The sequence below is a fragment of the Chroicocephalus ridibundus genome, chromosome 9 (genome assembly GCF_963924245.1).
Source record: "Chroicocephalus ridibundus chromosome 9, bChrRid1.1, whole genome shotgun sequence".
Lineage (NCBI taxonomy): Eukaryota > Metazoa > Chordata > Aves > Charadriiformes > Laridae > Chroicocephalus > Chroicocephalus ridibundus.
This window is the reverse complement of record NC_086292.1, coordinates 6,010,394-6,024,274: the sequence shown is the minus strand read 5'-3', so window position 1 is coordinate 6,024,274 and position 13,881 is coordinate 6,010,394. Positions and strand designations below refer to the sequence as shown.

General features: G+C 47.8%; 1 protein-coding gene across 1 annotated transcript; it reads left to right on the top strand.

The window, feature by feature from the left end:
- Positions 1-1,182: 1,182 nt before the first annotated feature.
- PRPS1 (phosphoribosyl pyrophosphate synthetase 1) lies at positions 1,183-13,473 on the top strand. Its single transcript, XM_063346448.1, has 7 exons — positions 1,183-1,476; positions 4,040-4,223; positions 4,564-4,662; positions 6,498-6,622; positions 8,375-8,548; positions 9,256-9,415; positions 11,383-13,473. The coding sequence occupies exons 1-7, from the start codon at positions 1,355-1,357 to the stop codon at positions 11,473-11,475; spliced, it is 957 nt and encodes a 318-aa protein (XP_063202518.1). The 5' UTR covers positions 1,183-1,354; the 3' UTR covers positions 11,476-13,473.
- Positions 13,474-13,881: the final 408 nt, after the last annotated feature.

The following is a 13,881-nucleotide window of genomic DNA, read 5'->3' as shown; positions in this document are numbered from 1 at the left end:
AGCGAAGAAGACATTCCAGAGAAGCAGCAGCAGCACTATCCCTCAAAAACTAAAAAACTTGCTCGAACTCGGTGATGTTGACACATCGTCCCATCCAACCTTTGAATCTAATAGCTGGGGACCGGTCGTAGCGCTTGGTGTGGCCGGTGTGGGCACGGCTGGCCAGGCTGCAGAGCTCCTGTATCCCCTGCCATCCACCGTTAGCTGAGGCGCCTGGGCTTCTGTTTGTGCTGCAAAAGCTACAATTTCTCTTAATGAGAACCGATTCGCTGTGAAAATCACAGAGAAATGGGTGCCCAGCCTATGCTGGTGGTGGTGCTGCTGCTGCTGGGCATTGCTTTGCCTGGGGCTCCACAGACCATCACCCCACAACTCAGGGCCATGCCACGGCACCCTGAGCCGCTTGTGGTGGTTCAACAAGCAGCATCCAGCGGCATGGCAAGGCGATGGCCGTGCGATGCTGCCCAAGGCACGCTGCGTCTCAGTCAGTGCCGCACAACCATCACCTCACCATGCCGCTGCGGGTGCTGCGGCCTTGGCGAGGCGACACCCGTTCGGTGTGAGGCAGCGGTGACGCCGGTACAGCATGCCACCGGGGGTACCGCATTACGCCGCGGTGCTGCAGCCCGGCGAGGTGACGCCTGCTCGGCGCAGGGCAGGCCCCGGCGGAGGAAAGAGGAGGAGGAGGAGGCGGCGGCGGCGGGGCGGCCGCGCCGGGCGCAACCACAGCGACATGCTGAGGTAACCCCCGTCCCGCCGCCGCCGGGCTCCTCACCCGACGGGGTCGGATGGCGGCGGGGGGGACGCGGGGACGGGCGCCGGGCGGCGGGAGCGGGGCCATTTTCTCTCCCCCTCCCTGCTTCTCTTCAGGGACGCCCCTGAGAGAAGGAAGCCATCATGGCCGCCGGGGGGGATCGATTGCCAATCACGCGACGAGCGAAGCCCGGCGACCAATCGCAGGTCCCCTCTTGCCCTTCGCCCCACCCCCTGGCGGGGCTAGCCACCAGCCGCGCGCGCCCCCCCTCCTCCCCCCAACCAGGGGCCGTTGCTGAGGCGGCGAGCGGGGCAGGAGGGACCCCAGGCGCCTTTGGCGCCATTGCGGGGGCGGGCGTGGCTATGCCCCCGGGCTCCAGAGAGCCAATAGGAAGCGTGAGGGGGCGTGTCCGGGGGGCGGGGAGTCTATAAAGGGCCCGCGCGGCGGGCGGGAAGGGGTAAGATGGCGGAGTAGGTGCGCGTCGGCGTGGCGTGCGCTCACCGTGCCGCGTCCCCGCGCAGGAGGCGGGTGGATCCCCGTGGGGTGGCCGGCCGTGGTGCGAGGTGGAGCGGGGAGGAGGAGAAGACCGGTGCCGCCGCCATGCCCAACATCAAGATCTTCAGCGGGAGCTCGCACCAGGACCTGTCCCAGAAGATCGCCGACCGCCTGGGCCTGGAGCTGGGCAAGGTGGTCACCAAGAAGTTCAGCAACCAGGAGACGTGGTGAGGCCGGGGGCGGGGCCGCACTACAGCTCCCGGCAGGCAGCGGGGCGCCGCCGCGTCTGGGCTCCGCACGGCCGCCGCGCGGGGGCTGCTGGGATTTGTAGTCCGCGGCGCGGGGTGGGCGATGGGGCCGCGGCCTGGCGCGGGGGCCGGGGCGGCCGGGCCCGGCTTCGGGCTGTGAGGGGGAGCGGTGGCTTGGCGGGAGTGGCGCTCGGAGACCTCCGCCGGGCACTGCTGCAGGGCCGGAGACCTCCGGCGCATCCCGCCCTTCCCCGGCGGGTAGGGCCGGGTCTCCCGTGGGCGTCCTTCAGCCGAGGGGCCGCTGATGGCTCCCCCTTGGGCAGCTCCCCGCCCGTAGGCCCTGGCTGGGTGCCGGGCCAGGCTTTACCGAGGGAGAGGGAGCGGGGACAACCGGCCCGGGGGTGGGCTCCCCTGCGGGGAGCGGCGGGGTGAGCCATGTGCGGGCGGCTGCGCGGCCCCGGCCATGCCGGCGGCGGGTGTAAAGGCCTGGCTGCTCCCCGCGGGGTGGAGGGGACAGGGTCCTTGTCATCCCGCCGCTCTGACAGGGGCTGCAGCGGCGGGATTCAGCCTTCGTGGCCCGTCCCCAGCGCCCCAAAAGCTGGGAGTGGGTGGGAATGCGATGCCCACGTTGGTTTGCCGCTTCCATGCTGAGTGGCCCGGCAGTTTTGTGCTTAGGTGCCTTGAAACGACTCTGAAAAGTGTGAGAGCCTTAAAGGTATTGATTCAAGGTCGGGGGCTGACACCCTCTCGCAGCCCATGATGCCTGTGCAGTCTGTGTTCCCCCCCCAAGCTCTGAAACGTAGGATTCATCTTGTTTTCTGTCTCCATGCTTTATAAGTCTTGCCACCATCCTACCTGAAGAAGTTAAAAGGAGAGGCTAAAAATTATTCAGAGGTCTTAAAGCTTGGTTTAGAGAAATATGCTAAGCATGTGTACACCACACAGTGTAATACAAAGAAATTAGAGAACCTTGAATGATTGCTCCAACCCATTCCTTTCTTCTGGAGACGATAATTTTTTCCAGGAGAATCCAGGATGTACACGTGACGTAGAATATTACGGTTCTATTGCATGGGTATTGATTGTAACTGAAAACTTCAGAGGTAGTACAAAGAGTTTTAGAGGAGAGTTATAAAGAGTCTGTTTGATTTACAGCCATTGCGCTGTTCTCATTGCCCTTTATTAATTGCTTTTATCCGTCCAGTTGGCTAGACAGCAGGTAATCTGACTTTAAGACCTAATAGACATCTTATTTACCCTAATAAACTGAGAGCAGATGCTTCCCAGAAAAAGTAAGATTGTTTTAACAGAATAGTTCGTTGATACTTTTGGACAATAAATGTCTTGAATCAGCTTAATATTAGGCTGTTTGTAAGTACAGCTGGAGATGACACTGGTATGTTAACTGCTCTTAATTCAGACACCTAGCAGAAAGTTCTCATGCTGGCTGAAATTCTTCACTGAATTGGGAGATTGGTGTGTGCTGTAAGTCAGTGTGCAATAAAGATGACAACAGTTTGCTGGTGGATAATGAGCAGTAAGACAATAAATACCTAGCGGTCATCAAAAACATGTTGAAGAAGAGGGGGAGGAAGATCAGGGAGCAAAATACTAAAAATTGGCAATCTACCTTAAGGTGCTGTATAAGTGAAGCCATCAGGAGCGGGTTGGGTGATTGTCTGTACAGTTGTTCCTAGAGTTTGTTTTGTCTGCAAAATGGGTGAACATCTCTCCAGTGCAAGACGAAAGAAACCGTGGAAGAGCTTTGTCCTCAGTAAACTTGACTTTTGGTTACTTCCAAGTCTGTGGCAGGCTTCTCTAAACTGAACTGTTGGAAGCACTTAGTAGTTAATCCGTTCCTACAAAAGGCCTTATGCAGCATTGCCCTGGACAAAACCTCAAACTGAAGACTACTGCTTTCCTTCCAACTCTGCCTCTGGTGCAGGTGTCTTGATACACATGGTGGAGCTGGCAGTTTGCTGCTGGCAAACAGGACCTTTGGCTCGTATTCAGTCCCTTCATCAGCAGGGATTAGTGTGCATTACATCCAGGAGGAAATTAACCCCAAAAGCCTTTCCAAAGTGAAATGCTGGAGGGCTTCTCTGTTCAAGCCAGCAAATAGCTGTTATGACTCTAAATCTAATAATCAGCTGCAGGGTAGCTTCTGGTAGAAGTGTGGCTCAGCTTTCTCAGCTGACTGGCCATCGTCCTTGCTTCCTTTGTACACTGCTGCTTTTAGCTGATTGTGGGAGAACGAGACCTGTTCTGGGGTGTTTACATGCTCAGCTTGTGTTGAGATCGAGAGTACAGGCTGAGTGCTTTTAGCCTTACTTGACTGAATCATTAAATTTGATCAGTGAGCGATGTAAAATAGCTACTGAGCAAATAAGCAACAGTGTTTCTGCTCAACACCCCGGATTATATGACATTGTCACCCACAGACCCTTGGGATTGCAATCCCTTGGTTGCTCTGCAGGCATATGTAATGGCTGTGTTTTAATTTGTATTTAGATACAACTCTTCTTTCCCCATCTGTTCCCAGTGTGGAAATAGGTGAGAGTGTACGCGGGGAGGATGTCTACATTGTGCAGAGTGGCTGCGGTGAAATCAATGACAACCTGATGGAGCTCCTTATCATGATAAATGCCTGTAAGATTGCCTCAGCCAGCAGAGTCACAGCTGTCATACCCTGCTTCCCTTACGCTCGTCAGGACAAAAAGGACAAGGTAAGGGATGTGATAAAGGTTTCGTCTGGGGGGATGAATGCACACCTTGAAAGTCCTGACTGCTTGACAGGGATTAGATGAAGTTGAATATGTAGAGGAAGAGATAAAACTTTCTTTAATTTCTTTAAACCTCAGGGCATCGTACTGCAAATTCATCTTTTCATAAAGATCTGGTTCTTCTTGAAAATACCCCAAGCTATAATCACCAGCTGATGAAAAGATGCAATGTTAATGAGCACTACTTTTAGTAACTGCTTGTGAATAATTGTCTAGAAGTGGAAGACTGACATCTTGATGAAGGAGTTGAACTTGTCTTAAATACTGTTTTTTCCTATACTAGAGTCGAGCTCCAATCTCTGCCAAGCTGGTTGCAAACATGCTGTCTGTGGCAGGCGCAGATCATATAATCACCATGGACCTGCATGCATCTCAGATTCAGGTAGGAGCTACAATCGGGGAAGTACTTGCCTGCTCCAGTCTGAGCCTCTTTATTGCCTTCTGGGCTTTCCAGCAATCTGCTCTTTTTTAGACACAGCAGTGATCAGGACTTGGGAATGTGGGACTGGAAGGGACTTGTAGAATCAGTTGGAAGAGTATGGGGAAATGGGTAACAGGTTCATCTGTAAATGAAATTATAGCTGTTCTTGATCAGACTAAGCATAATGAGTCCTGTGTAAATGAATGTTGGGCTGGCAAATGATCTGTGCAACTTTATTGCCACACAGTAACACTGTGTATTCTTAACTGGTCCTTTGAGGAATTTGAGATGGAGAATGGCTTTATCCAGAGTGTTCTTACATATTGAGTAGAGCTTTCTGGTATTTACTGAATTGTCAGGGAGAAGTGAGCAGTGCTCTGTTTGACACAGTGGCTGGTAATACTGCTGCCCTGAGGTTACCTCTGCCTCCAGATGTGCTGGCACAACTGCTTGTGAGGCTTCAGTCGACCAGGACAGTGATCGGATAGCTTGCTACTGACAAGATGGGCACTCGCACTTGTATCTGTTCAGTGCCACCCTTCCTCATGAGTTGGCTTCACCAAGCTGGTGGTGAATTGAACAATTATTGATGGGTTTTGCTGGCTTAGTGAGCAGAATAGTCTCACAGAACAACTGAAATCTTGACCAGAGCTGTATAGAAGTGGCAAGGGTGTGTATCAGGGAGGCAAGGGACAGCAAGCTGTTAAATTATCAGTCTTGTCTCTTTCCACCTTGAGCAAGTGCTTTGAGACCAAGAAACCAGCTCAATGCAACTGAGAGCGGTCAGGCAGAGGGGAGGATATCTATTGTATTGCCGCAAACACTTTGAATTCAAAAGGGTAAGATATCTACTGCCTGGTGAAGTGGCTGTCATTTTAACAGTTGAAATTGCAGCCATTCACACTTAAGTATAATTTTTTCCAGTGTAATTTGCCCAGAAATACTTTGTCTCAGGTGGAAAAAAAAATCTATGGGGACACATCTGAGAAGACTTTCAGAAAGATCATGAAATAAAAGAATAGAGCCTAACGGGATATGCCTCTTCCCTAAGAGGCTTGAAGCTGCCATGTGTGCTATAGGGTTGACCTTTCACCAGCAGCAATGGTGAGATTCAGTTGAATAATTGGGTTTGTGTATATAAACTTCCAGCATCTGGCTGGTTTCAGCCTGGTTTTTGCAGTTGCTGGGTTGCTGAGCGTGGAAGGAATGGTGGTAGGAAGGATCTGTTACCCCTATACCTTGAAGCATTCCTCGTGAGTAGCTGCTCCCACTCTCCTGCCTATTAGTCTCTGTCCAAGATTAACTTCTGGCTTTTGGTGACCTTTGAGGTTTACTTGCAGGAGTCTGCTGGGTCAGTGTAAAGCTGTGGAACCATCTGCAATTAGTCTAAAAACAAACGTTACTCAAGCCTTTTGCATAGGTTTTCTGTAGATGCAAGCAGTGTGGGTAATGAGCTTTAAAGACTGACTTTGTAAAAAGGCAGCTAGCCACTTTGAAAATGAGTGTGTTTGATGCTGGTTTTATGCACCCCGGTAGGATAGAACTAGTTCTATGTTGTGAAAGTGTCAGAAGTAAAGTGTTATTTATGCTACTAAACTGTTTCTGGCTCTAAAGACTTGCTACATTACTGTTCCGGGTATTCCAAAGGCTACTGCCCTTGCATTAAGGGAAGTAGAAAGGAAAGCTCCAAGCTGTGGAAGGGTGGTAGCTGCGTGCTTGATCGTATAGAAGGCTTCTTCTGACTGTTTTTGGAATGTGACCTTCAGCTACATCTGTTCCTCTTGTCTTCCTTGCAGGGTTTTTTTGATATCCCTGTTGATAACTTATATGCTGAGCCTGCTGTACTGAAATGGATCAAAGAGAATATTGCAGAGTGGAAAAACTGCACCATTGTGTCACCAGATGCTGGTGGAGCCAAGAGGTAAGCTGTCAGGCAGCTAGCTTGAGGTGCTGCTTCTCTATCTGAGTGCTTGTCACCTTATTAAGACACATGTTCCCTCTGCCAGCCTGCCTTCTCTAAGACAGTCTGTGGAAGCTGGTGAAGAATTGTTAGATGTTCTTCCTAGGGAATGTTTAGAAGGTTTCTTGGACTACATGGACAATTAAATAGCTTCTAGAATCACAGCTGCATAGGTAGGAATTGTTCAATTACTACATCCCTTGGACTAACCCAATTTTTTGTAAAAGGGTAATTATGCAGGCTGAAGGAGGGAGTCATGTAGCTCACACCCCTATGCCAAGACAAAGTTACTGCTGCTGGTTAAAATTACATTATTATCCAGGCTGTTTTCTTTGCAATATTAAGCTTTGTCTATTGAGGTATTTTCTTACTTCTACTCCTGATTTGAAGGTCTATCTGGGACTTGAGCCTGCTGCTACTCTTCCCTGAGAGCAAGGAAGGATACATGGTTCCTTTGCAAAAAGCAGCAGCATATGTTATAACATATTTCTACTTAGATAGTCTGACGATCTCCCATCTTCCTGCAGCTAAATATGCCAGTTTGCAGGCAGTTCAGAATGTTCTCAGGTGCTTATTAGGAGGAACTAGGCTGTTCCTTGTTGCTTCTGTATGACGGCTACATGTGAACAGCAAAGGGACGCAGATGTCGTCTTTAATCCAGGACTGTCACATCAAAATGTTGGTGTGTTCTGACCACATTCACATACTTTAGAGTGTTTTAAGCTATCTGTTACAAGCAGCCAAGAGGTACTATCACTGTAGGTCCCTGTATGTCTTCCTGTAGGTGCTCTGTGGCCCATGTATTGGACAAGACCTTTTGTATATTCATCTACTTCCGTAGCTTGTTGCGTAATGAACTGTATGAAATGCCAAGTCAGCCAGCACTAATCTGACTCCTGGAAAACACATCTTCAAAAGCCACTTAAACTGAAACATGTCAATCTTAGCTGGTGCAATATTTTATGGAAATGCTGCAGAACTAAATACTTTAGTAAACAGTTTAGTTTAACAGTGTTATGTAGCACTCCCATGGTGATGAGTCTGATCTACTGCGGCTAGGAACCTACTCCTCTCAACTGTAGAATTTCTTAGCGGCACGGATATTTTGTTCCTACTCACTCTTAATGTTTTTAAACTCTTTACTATTCATCAGTATCAGTATATAAAGTTTGTGTCCCTCTGGTAAGGTTCTATTGTCACAACAACCAAAGTAAATGGGAGGTGGTGGACTGGCATTTCTTGGACGTGTATTCCTGCCATTGTCCTTGCGCCAGCACTTGTATGCATGACGATTGACTGCTTGTACGAGTGCAAGCAGGTCCCTGTTCTAACACAACTTAAGCCTTTCCAGTGTAGTGTTATAAAGATGACAACTTCCCCAACATTCTGGTCGCTTCAGGTTTGCCAGACATACTGGTTAAGGTTTATTTTCAGCTTTAAATGCAAATTAAGTTACAATGGTCAGGATGAAAGACTATTTTAGTTTAATCTAGTTGCTGTCATCAGGAGGGATTGGATCAGACATTGCAGTTCAACTGCTTGAAGGGAAACTAAGGTGGCAGAGTGTCTTCTATTAATTACTTGGGAGCAGTAAGAGATGTGGTGACAGCTTCTCTTACTGCAGTGGCAGTTTGTGCTTAAGACTTTGAAAAGAGATTCGATTGAAGCCGTTGCGTGGAGTTAAGTGTTGTTTGGAAACTGTTCTCTCTTCAGAGTGACCTCCATTGCAGATCGATTGAATGTAGACTTTGCCCTCATTCACAAGGAACGCAAGAAGGCCAATGAAGTGGATCGCATGGTGCTGGTGGGTGATGTGAAAGACAGAGTGGCCATTCTGGTAGATGATATGGCAGACACATGTGGTACCATCTGTCATGCTGCAGACAAGTGAGTAGGGCTGACTGATTTCTTTCCTAAATCAGAAACCTATTGTTAGCAAATGTTATGTAATAAGTTAATCAGATCATTTGCGTGTGAAGTTTCACAAAGTAACATACAGTTCCTTGACTATTCCATGTCATACAAAAGAAGTAAAAAGCCTAAAGTTCTCACAGAGGGAATAACTAGAAGACCATAGTGTCTTTTTTTTTTATTTGAAAAATGCTTGTGTTGAAAGTATGTCTTCCACTGGACCATCACTGACTATGCTGGGTAGAACTAAGTGCTGTCTGGTCCGTCAGCTCAGTGGCATACATCTGAATTTTTCCATCAGAAGTAAGCTTTTCAAGCTTTGGTGTCTTTCAGGCCTTCTGCACTAGTAAGACCGGCATATGCAACAATCAGTATTAAACACTTGCTAACTTGTGTTGGCAAAAATCATGGAAGGTGATTTGCATGATCTAATCCAAATGTCCCAGGGCTAAGGAGAGTATTTATTTTTTTTTCAATGTCTGCTTTGCCTGGAGTGGATTTTATGGTACTTGTTAGATTGTTTTCTTCCCCCTAAATCAATAGTGGGCTGGAGGGGGCAATCAAAGGTAACCTGTCCCCTAAGCGTATGGTGTTGTCTCCTCTCATGCTTACCATGTTCCCTGCACTAATATCGGTTCAATACTTGCTAAAAACTTCTCATCCTCCTTTTTCTCCCCTTGTAGGCTTGTGTCGGCTGGAGCCACCAAAGTTTATGCCATCTTAACTCACGGGATCTTTTCTGGGCCGGCAATTTCTCGGATAAACAATGCCTGTTTTGAGGCAGTTGTAGTCACAAACACAATACCCCAGGAGGACAAGATGAAGCAGTGCCCTAAAATCCAGGTGAGCATCGACTTTCTCTTCTGTCACCCCTGGGGGACAGAAGCATTTGTCTGTCCTCCTGTTGGTGGGGAAAACCCCGTAACACTGTCTGGTGCTTACAGCAGTTTCATTGGCACTGGAGCTGGTGGCAGTGTTGACGAGTTCTCTTGTTCCTATTGCTGTGGGATCGCACACCTGTTACACGGATAAAATGCAGTTTCTAATCCAGCTCATCTTAAGCAGTTCATTTAAGTAAATTTTCTTCAGGGCTTGTTTTATCTTGATCACATCACTGATCTAATGGGGCCATGATGTAAGCAAGCAGTTGTATCTGTACACTGTGGTGGAGCGATATGCTGATGGCATACTGAAGTAGGTAGGAACTTCTGAAGTTCTGGTAATGCCAACTTCAGTTGTGTATCTGTCCCCTAATGTGCAGCCCTTTAAGCAGCGTGTCCCTTCCTTTTATGAAGCAAAGTGGGCCTGACCTGGGGAAGGTGAATGCTTCATATCTGGTCATAACGGCAGTGCAGATGAGGTGTGGAGGGAGCGCAGTCTTGTCCCACAGACATGTCTTCCTGGTTTGACTAAGCAGTTGACACAGCTCCACAGTCCAACGTTCAGATACTTGCCAAAGATAAACAAAAACACTTTGCCGTTCGTATGAAAGCTAAAAGCTGGGCTCTTGATGCTCACTCTGTTTTGGGTTTTCCATTTAGGAAAAGTACTGTGGTATTTTGTTTCCCATGCTGAGGGTGACTTTCATGAAAGAAAAAAATTGGCTATATAACTTGAGCTAGGCAGAACTTGAGGATTTCCTGTGCTAATGGATAGCTAGAAGTTGCAGCTTTACCTGAGCATTCAGGCATAATAGCTTCATCAGGAGCCTTAGGTACTGCTATACCATACGCATAGCCAAAGACATCCTAAATACTAGCTTGGTGGCACAGATATGTAGGACACAGGCGTTTGGAGAAGTTCTGGAAAGTGAATGGCACTGCTAAGGCTCAGCTAGTGCTGTGTTGTAAGCGTAAGAGGTTCCCCAGTACTGGGGTTCTGGTGAAAAGGAGGGTCAACTGGTTGAAGCTGCAGTGAATTTTAAGCTGCTTTTGGAAGTAAGTTATAAGCTGATTGCAAACTGCTATTGGGTTGCATTTTTTTTTTCGCAATGCTAACTTCTGGATGATATTCCTGCAGCTGAGCACATCTAAAAAATGTCTGATGTTTCAGCTTCTTTCTAGGCTCCACACTACAGTTAATGTAGGCAAAATGTTAAACTGGTAATAAGTATGTAAATAGCTGTAGCCCAAGATTGCAGTGGAGCAGTTTTTCAGGCTCTCGCTTCACACCTCGCTCTTTTACACTAACATCTCGTGTTCAGAGTTGAGACATACAGAACTAAAGGATTTGTCATGAGTCTCATGCTCTGTCTGCTCTGCAGCTCTTGGTTTTTTTTCTTTCCTTCCTTTGGAGGCAAAATATCTGGAAAAAATAAAATGTTAAATACGAATTTCACTTAGTTTCCTTAACACGCCATGAACATGGTGCTTCTTACTGAGACTACATATATTGAAATGCTTTTGCTGCTGGGGTTCTGAGCTAATGTTTTATTGGGATGTAATTTTCCCTCCTGCTTACCGGATTACCCCACCAGGTGGAGCCAGCACAATGACTGGGTGCCGAGCGGCATCACGGCAGCTTCATCTTTCTTGTGCTGCTGACAGTGATCGTAAAGCCTCAGGACTCAAGGGAAGCGATCTGATCTTGATTTAGACTCCCCTAATTTCTCTGCAGCCTACACAAAATGAATAAGATAGTCCTAAAGTAAACAGACTGAGTTTAAGGAGTCTCAGCAAAGAAAGGTGACAATAGGCTGTTATAAATTTGGGTGATGTGTTTACTTGTTAAGTTCTTCCTAACTTAACAGCTGTTCTTCCAGGCTTGATATCTTTTCTGGGTGATGCTGATGCATCTTTCTTCCCTTCCAGGTGATTGACATCTCAATGATCCTTGCGGAGGCCATCAGGAGGACTCATAATGGGGAATCTGTCTCCTACCTATTCAGCCATGTCCCCTTATAACAACAGATGCCAGCTGCTGCTTGTATGGCTTTTTTTTTTTAAAACCAAAAGTTGTTCAGCTTGTTGTAAAGTTCAGTAGAAGACTCTGCTTGTTCCAGTGCAGTTCTCCACAGCTCCTCCTGCTTAAGTCAGGCTTACTGGCTCTGATCCCAACACTGGGAGGCTGGGGGGGGAAGGTCATCTCTGTAACACTCCAACTCCACCAGCAGCCCTGTGCATTTGGGCTCATCAGTAGTATTGACTCAATCCTGCAGATCTGTGGAGAGCGGGACTGACACATGGCTAATTGCCACCATTATTTTGGGGGAAGGAGGGGGGAGGGTGGGAGAGGGTTTGTCTGTGGGCAGGGTTAGATGATCTGGCATGCGCACCCTAAATTGTTTGGGAAGTAGAGCTCCCTAGGACATGTTGATCTGGATCTACAGCAAGAGCCCGAGAGACTGCTGGCTGTCTTACCACTCCATACCTGACGGAAGCCCTTGAAGAGCGATGGGGAAGGCTTGTGTCTTGGCCAAGCTTGACCCGAGGTGAAGCCCTGAGGGACACCTGGGAGGTGGTTCTGCTACAGCTTCCGCCCATGAAAGGATATCAGTGTAGTTTGAAAACTTGAATTAGTCCTAATTGTTGATGAAATTAAATGCCCTTTAGCATGCTACACAGCAGAGTGAGGGTGAGAGCATAGTCTGTGCAGTACTGCCTTGCTGTGTTAACGAAGTGGTGAAGGTGCATCCTGGACAAGAATTCTTCTCCCTCTTATGCAGAGGACTCGTGGTAGTTGCGTGCTTTAGTTTCTAGTGTAGGCTAAAACCAGTTCCTCAATTTCACAGCTCGCTGTTAGCCTTGCTAGCGAATAGAGGGCTGCTGTCCTGTACTATAGCTGCACCTTGACTTGCTGTGCAAATCCTTGATCCCTTTTTTACCAGTACGCCAGTAAACTGAGCCTCTTTATCCCATAGTAGCTTGGTTGTTGCATCTAGCAAGTGCCTGCTCAGACGCTGGGGTGACCCAATACGCAACAGCTTTGTGTCCAGCTGTCTTAGCCTCTCGTTGCCTACAATCCTGTTGACCTGTAAGTTACTGACACATTCTGGTTGCGTGTCCTGGTCACTGTCTGCCTTGCCTTGAAAGCGTTGCTCCTTGCAAAAGATCTTAAACCAAGGAGCATAGGAGGTTGCAGGACTACAAAACCTGAAGAAGCCCTTGGAGTGAGTCGGATGTTGCTAATGAGAGCATACGGCGATGGGTTGAAGAGGCTGGTGATACCTAGTACTGGAAAAACTGTAGATCTAACACCAACCTGACAGGCAGCAAAGTGCCTGAAAGAAAAATACCAAAACTAGAGCTGGCTGAGGCTCCCGGATGTAATAAGTATCATCTGAAACTTGAATAATTAGTAACTGTACCAGACAATCGTTAAGGTAAACCGTTCAGTCTCTCCTGGACTCTTATGGGGTTATAGACCAAGCTGGTTTATGCTCTGGTTTTTATAAGCAATCCTCTTTTATTTGTTTTTTAAGCTGGAGGAAGGGAAAAAGGGAAAAGAAGGAACTTGCAATTACTTGCTAGAGTAACCAGCATGGCTTTGAGAGGCTAGGGGCTGGGCTATAAGTGGAACTAACTGAAAAACTTGGTTAAGATCTAGGGAAGTACTTCTTTAGTTGTGCCTTTTACTGAGGACTTCTCTCCCTTCCTGAAACTCCTGTCCTGTGGCAACGTTAACACTTCTATTACAGTGTAGGGTTTTTTTTTTTCTTTTTGTATAAGAATTGGTGTTTGTCTGGAAAGTGTGTGTCTCTTGCTTCTTTGCTTTGCATCCTGCACTGACCTCTACTGAGAGTCTGATTCCTGCCTCCTGTATCGGAGCCCCTGCTGCCACGCTGCCAATGCCCTGAGAGCCGAGAGCCAGGACATCGGAGCAGCGACGTGAGGATTTTCAGCAGCATTTGTGTTCAAACGTAAGACCTGATGAAGGAATTAAACTTTTATTTAAAAACCGTGGCTTCTGCCTATAAATTCTTCTAAAAAACCTTACAAAGGTGTGGTGTGCATCTTCTAAGTTGGGTCGCTTGCAAGGTAGATCATGGAGCAATGTTATTTGGAAGGGACCTTGGAAGGTCGTCTGGTTTAACCCTCTTGGGGTGGGGCTGAGCGTGAGGTTCAGCTTGGCTGTGCTCACAGTGCACGAAAGAAAAAGCTTGGGACCAAGGTACTTCTCTTCGTGGGTAGTGGCGTTTGTCTGTATCCGATTTCCTAGACTTAATTGTTAGGGGTGGTAGCGCAGATTCTCTTGTACTGTTTAATTATGTATCTCGGCAGATCTGTTCACATCGTGTTCAGGTAGGGGAAAACCTGAATAGATTAGCAAGTTACAAATGAAGAGTTGCTGAGTATCTTGCACAAAGCTAA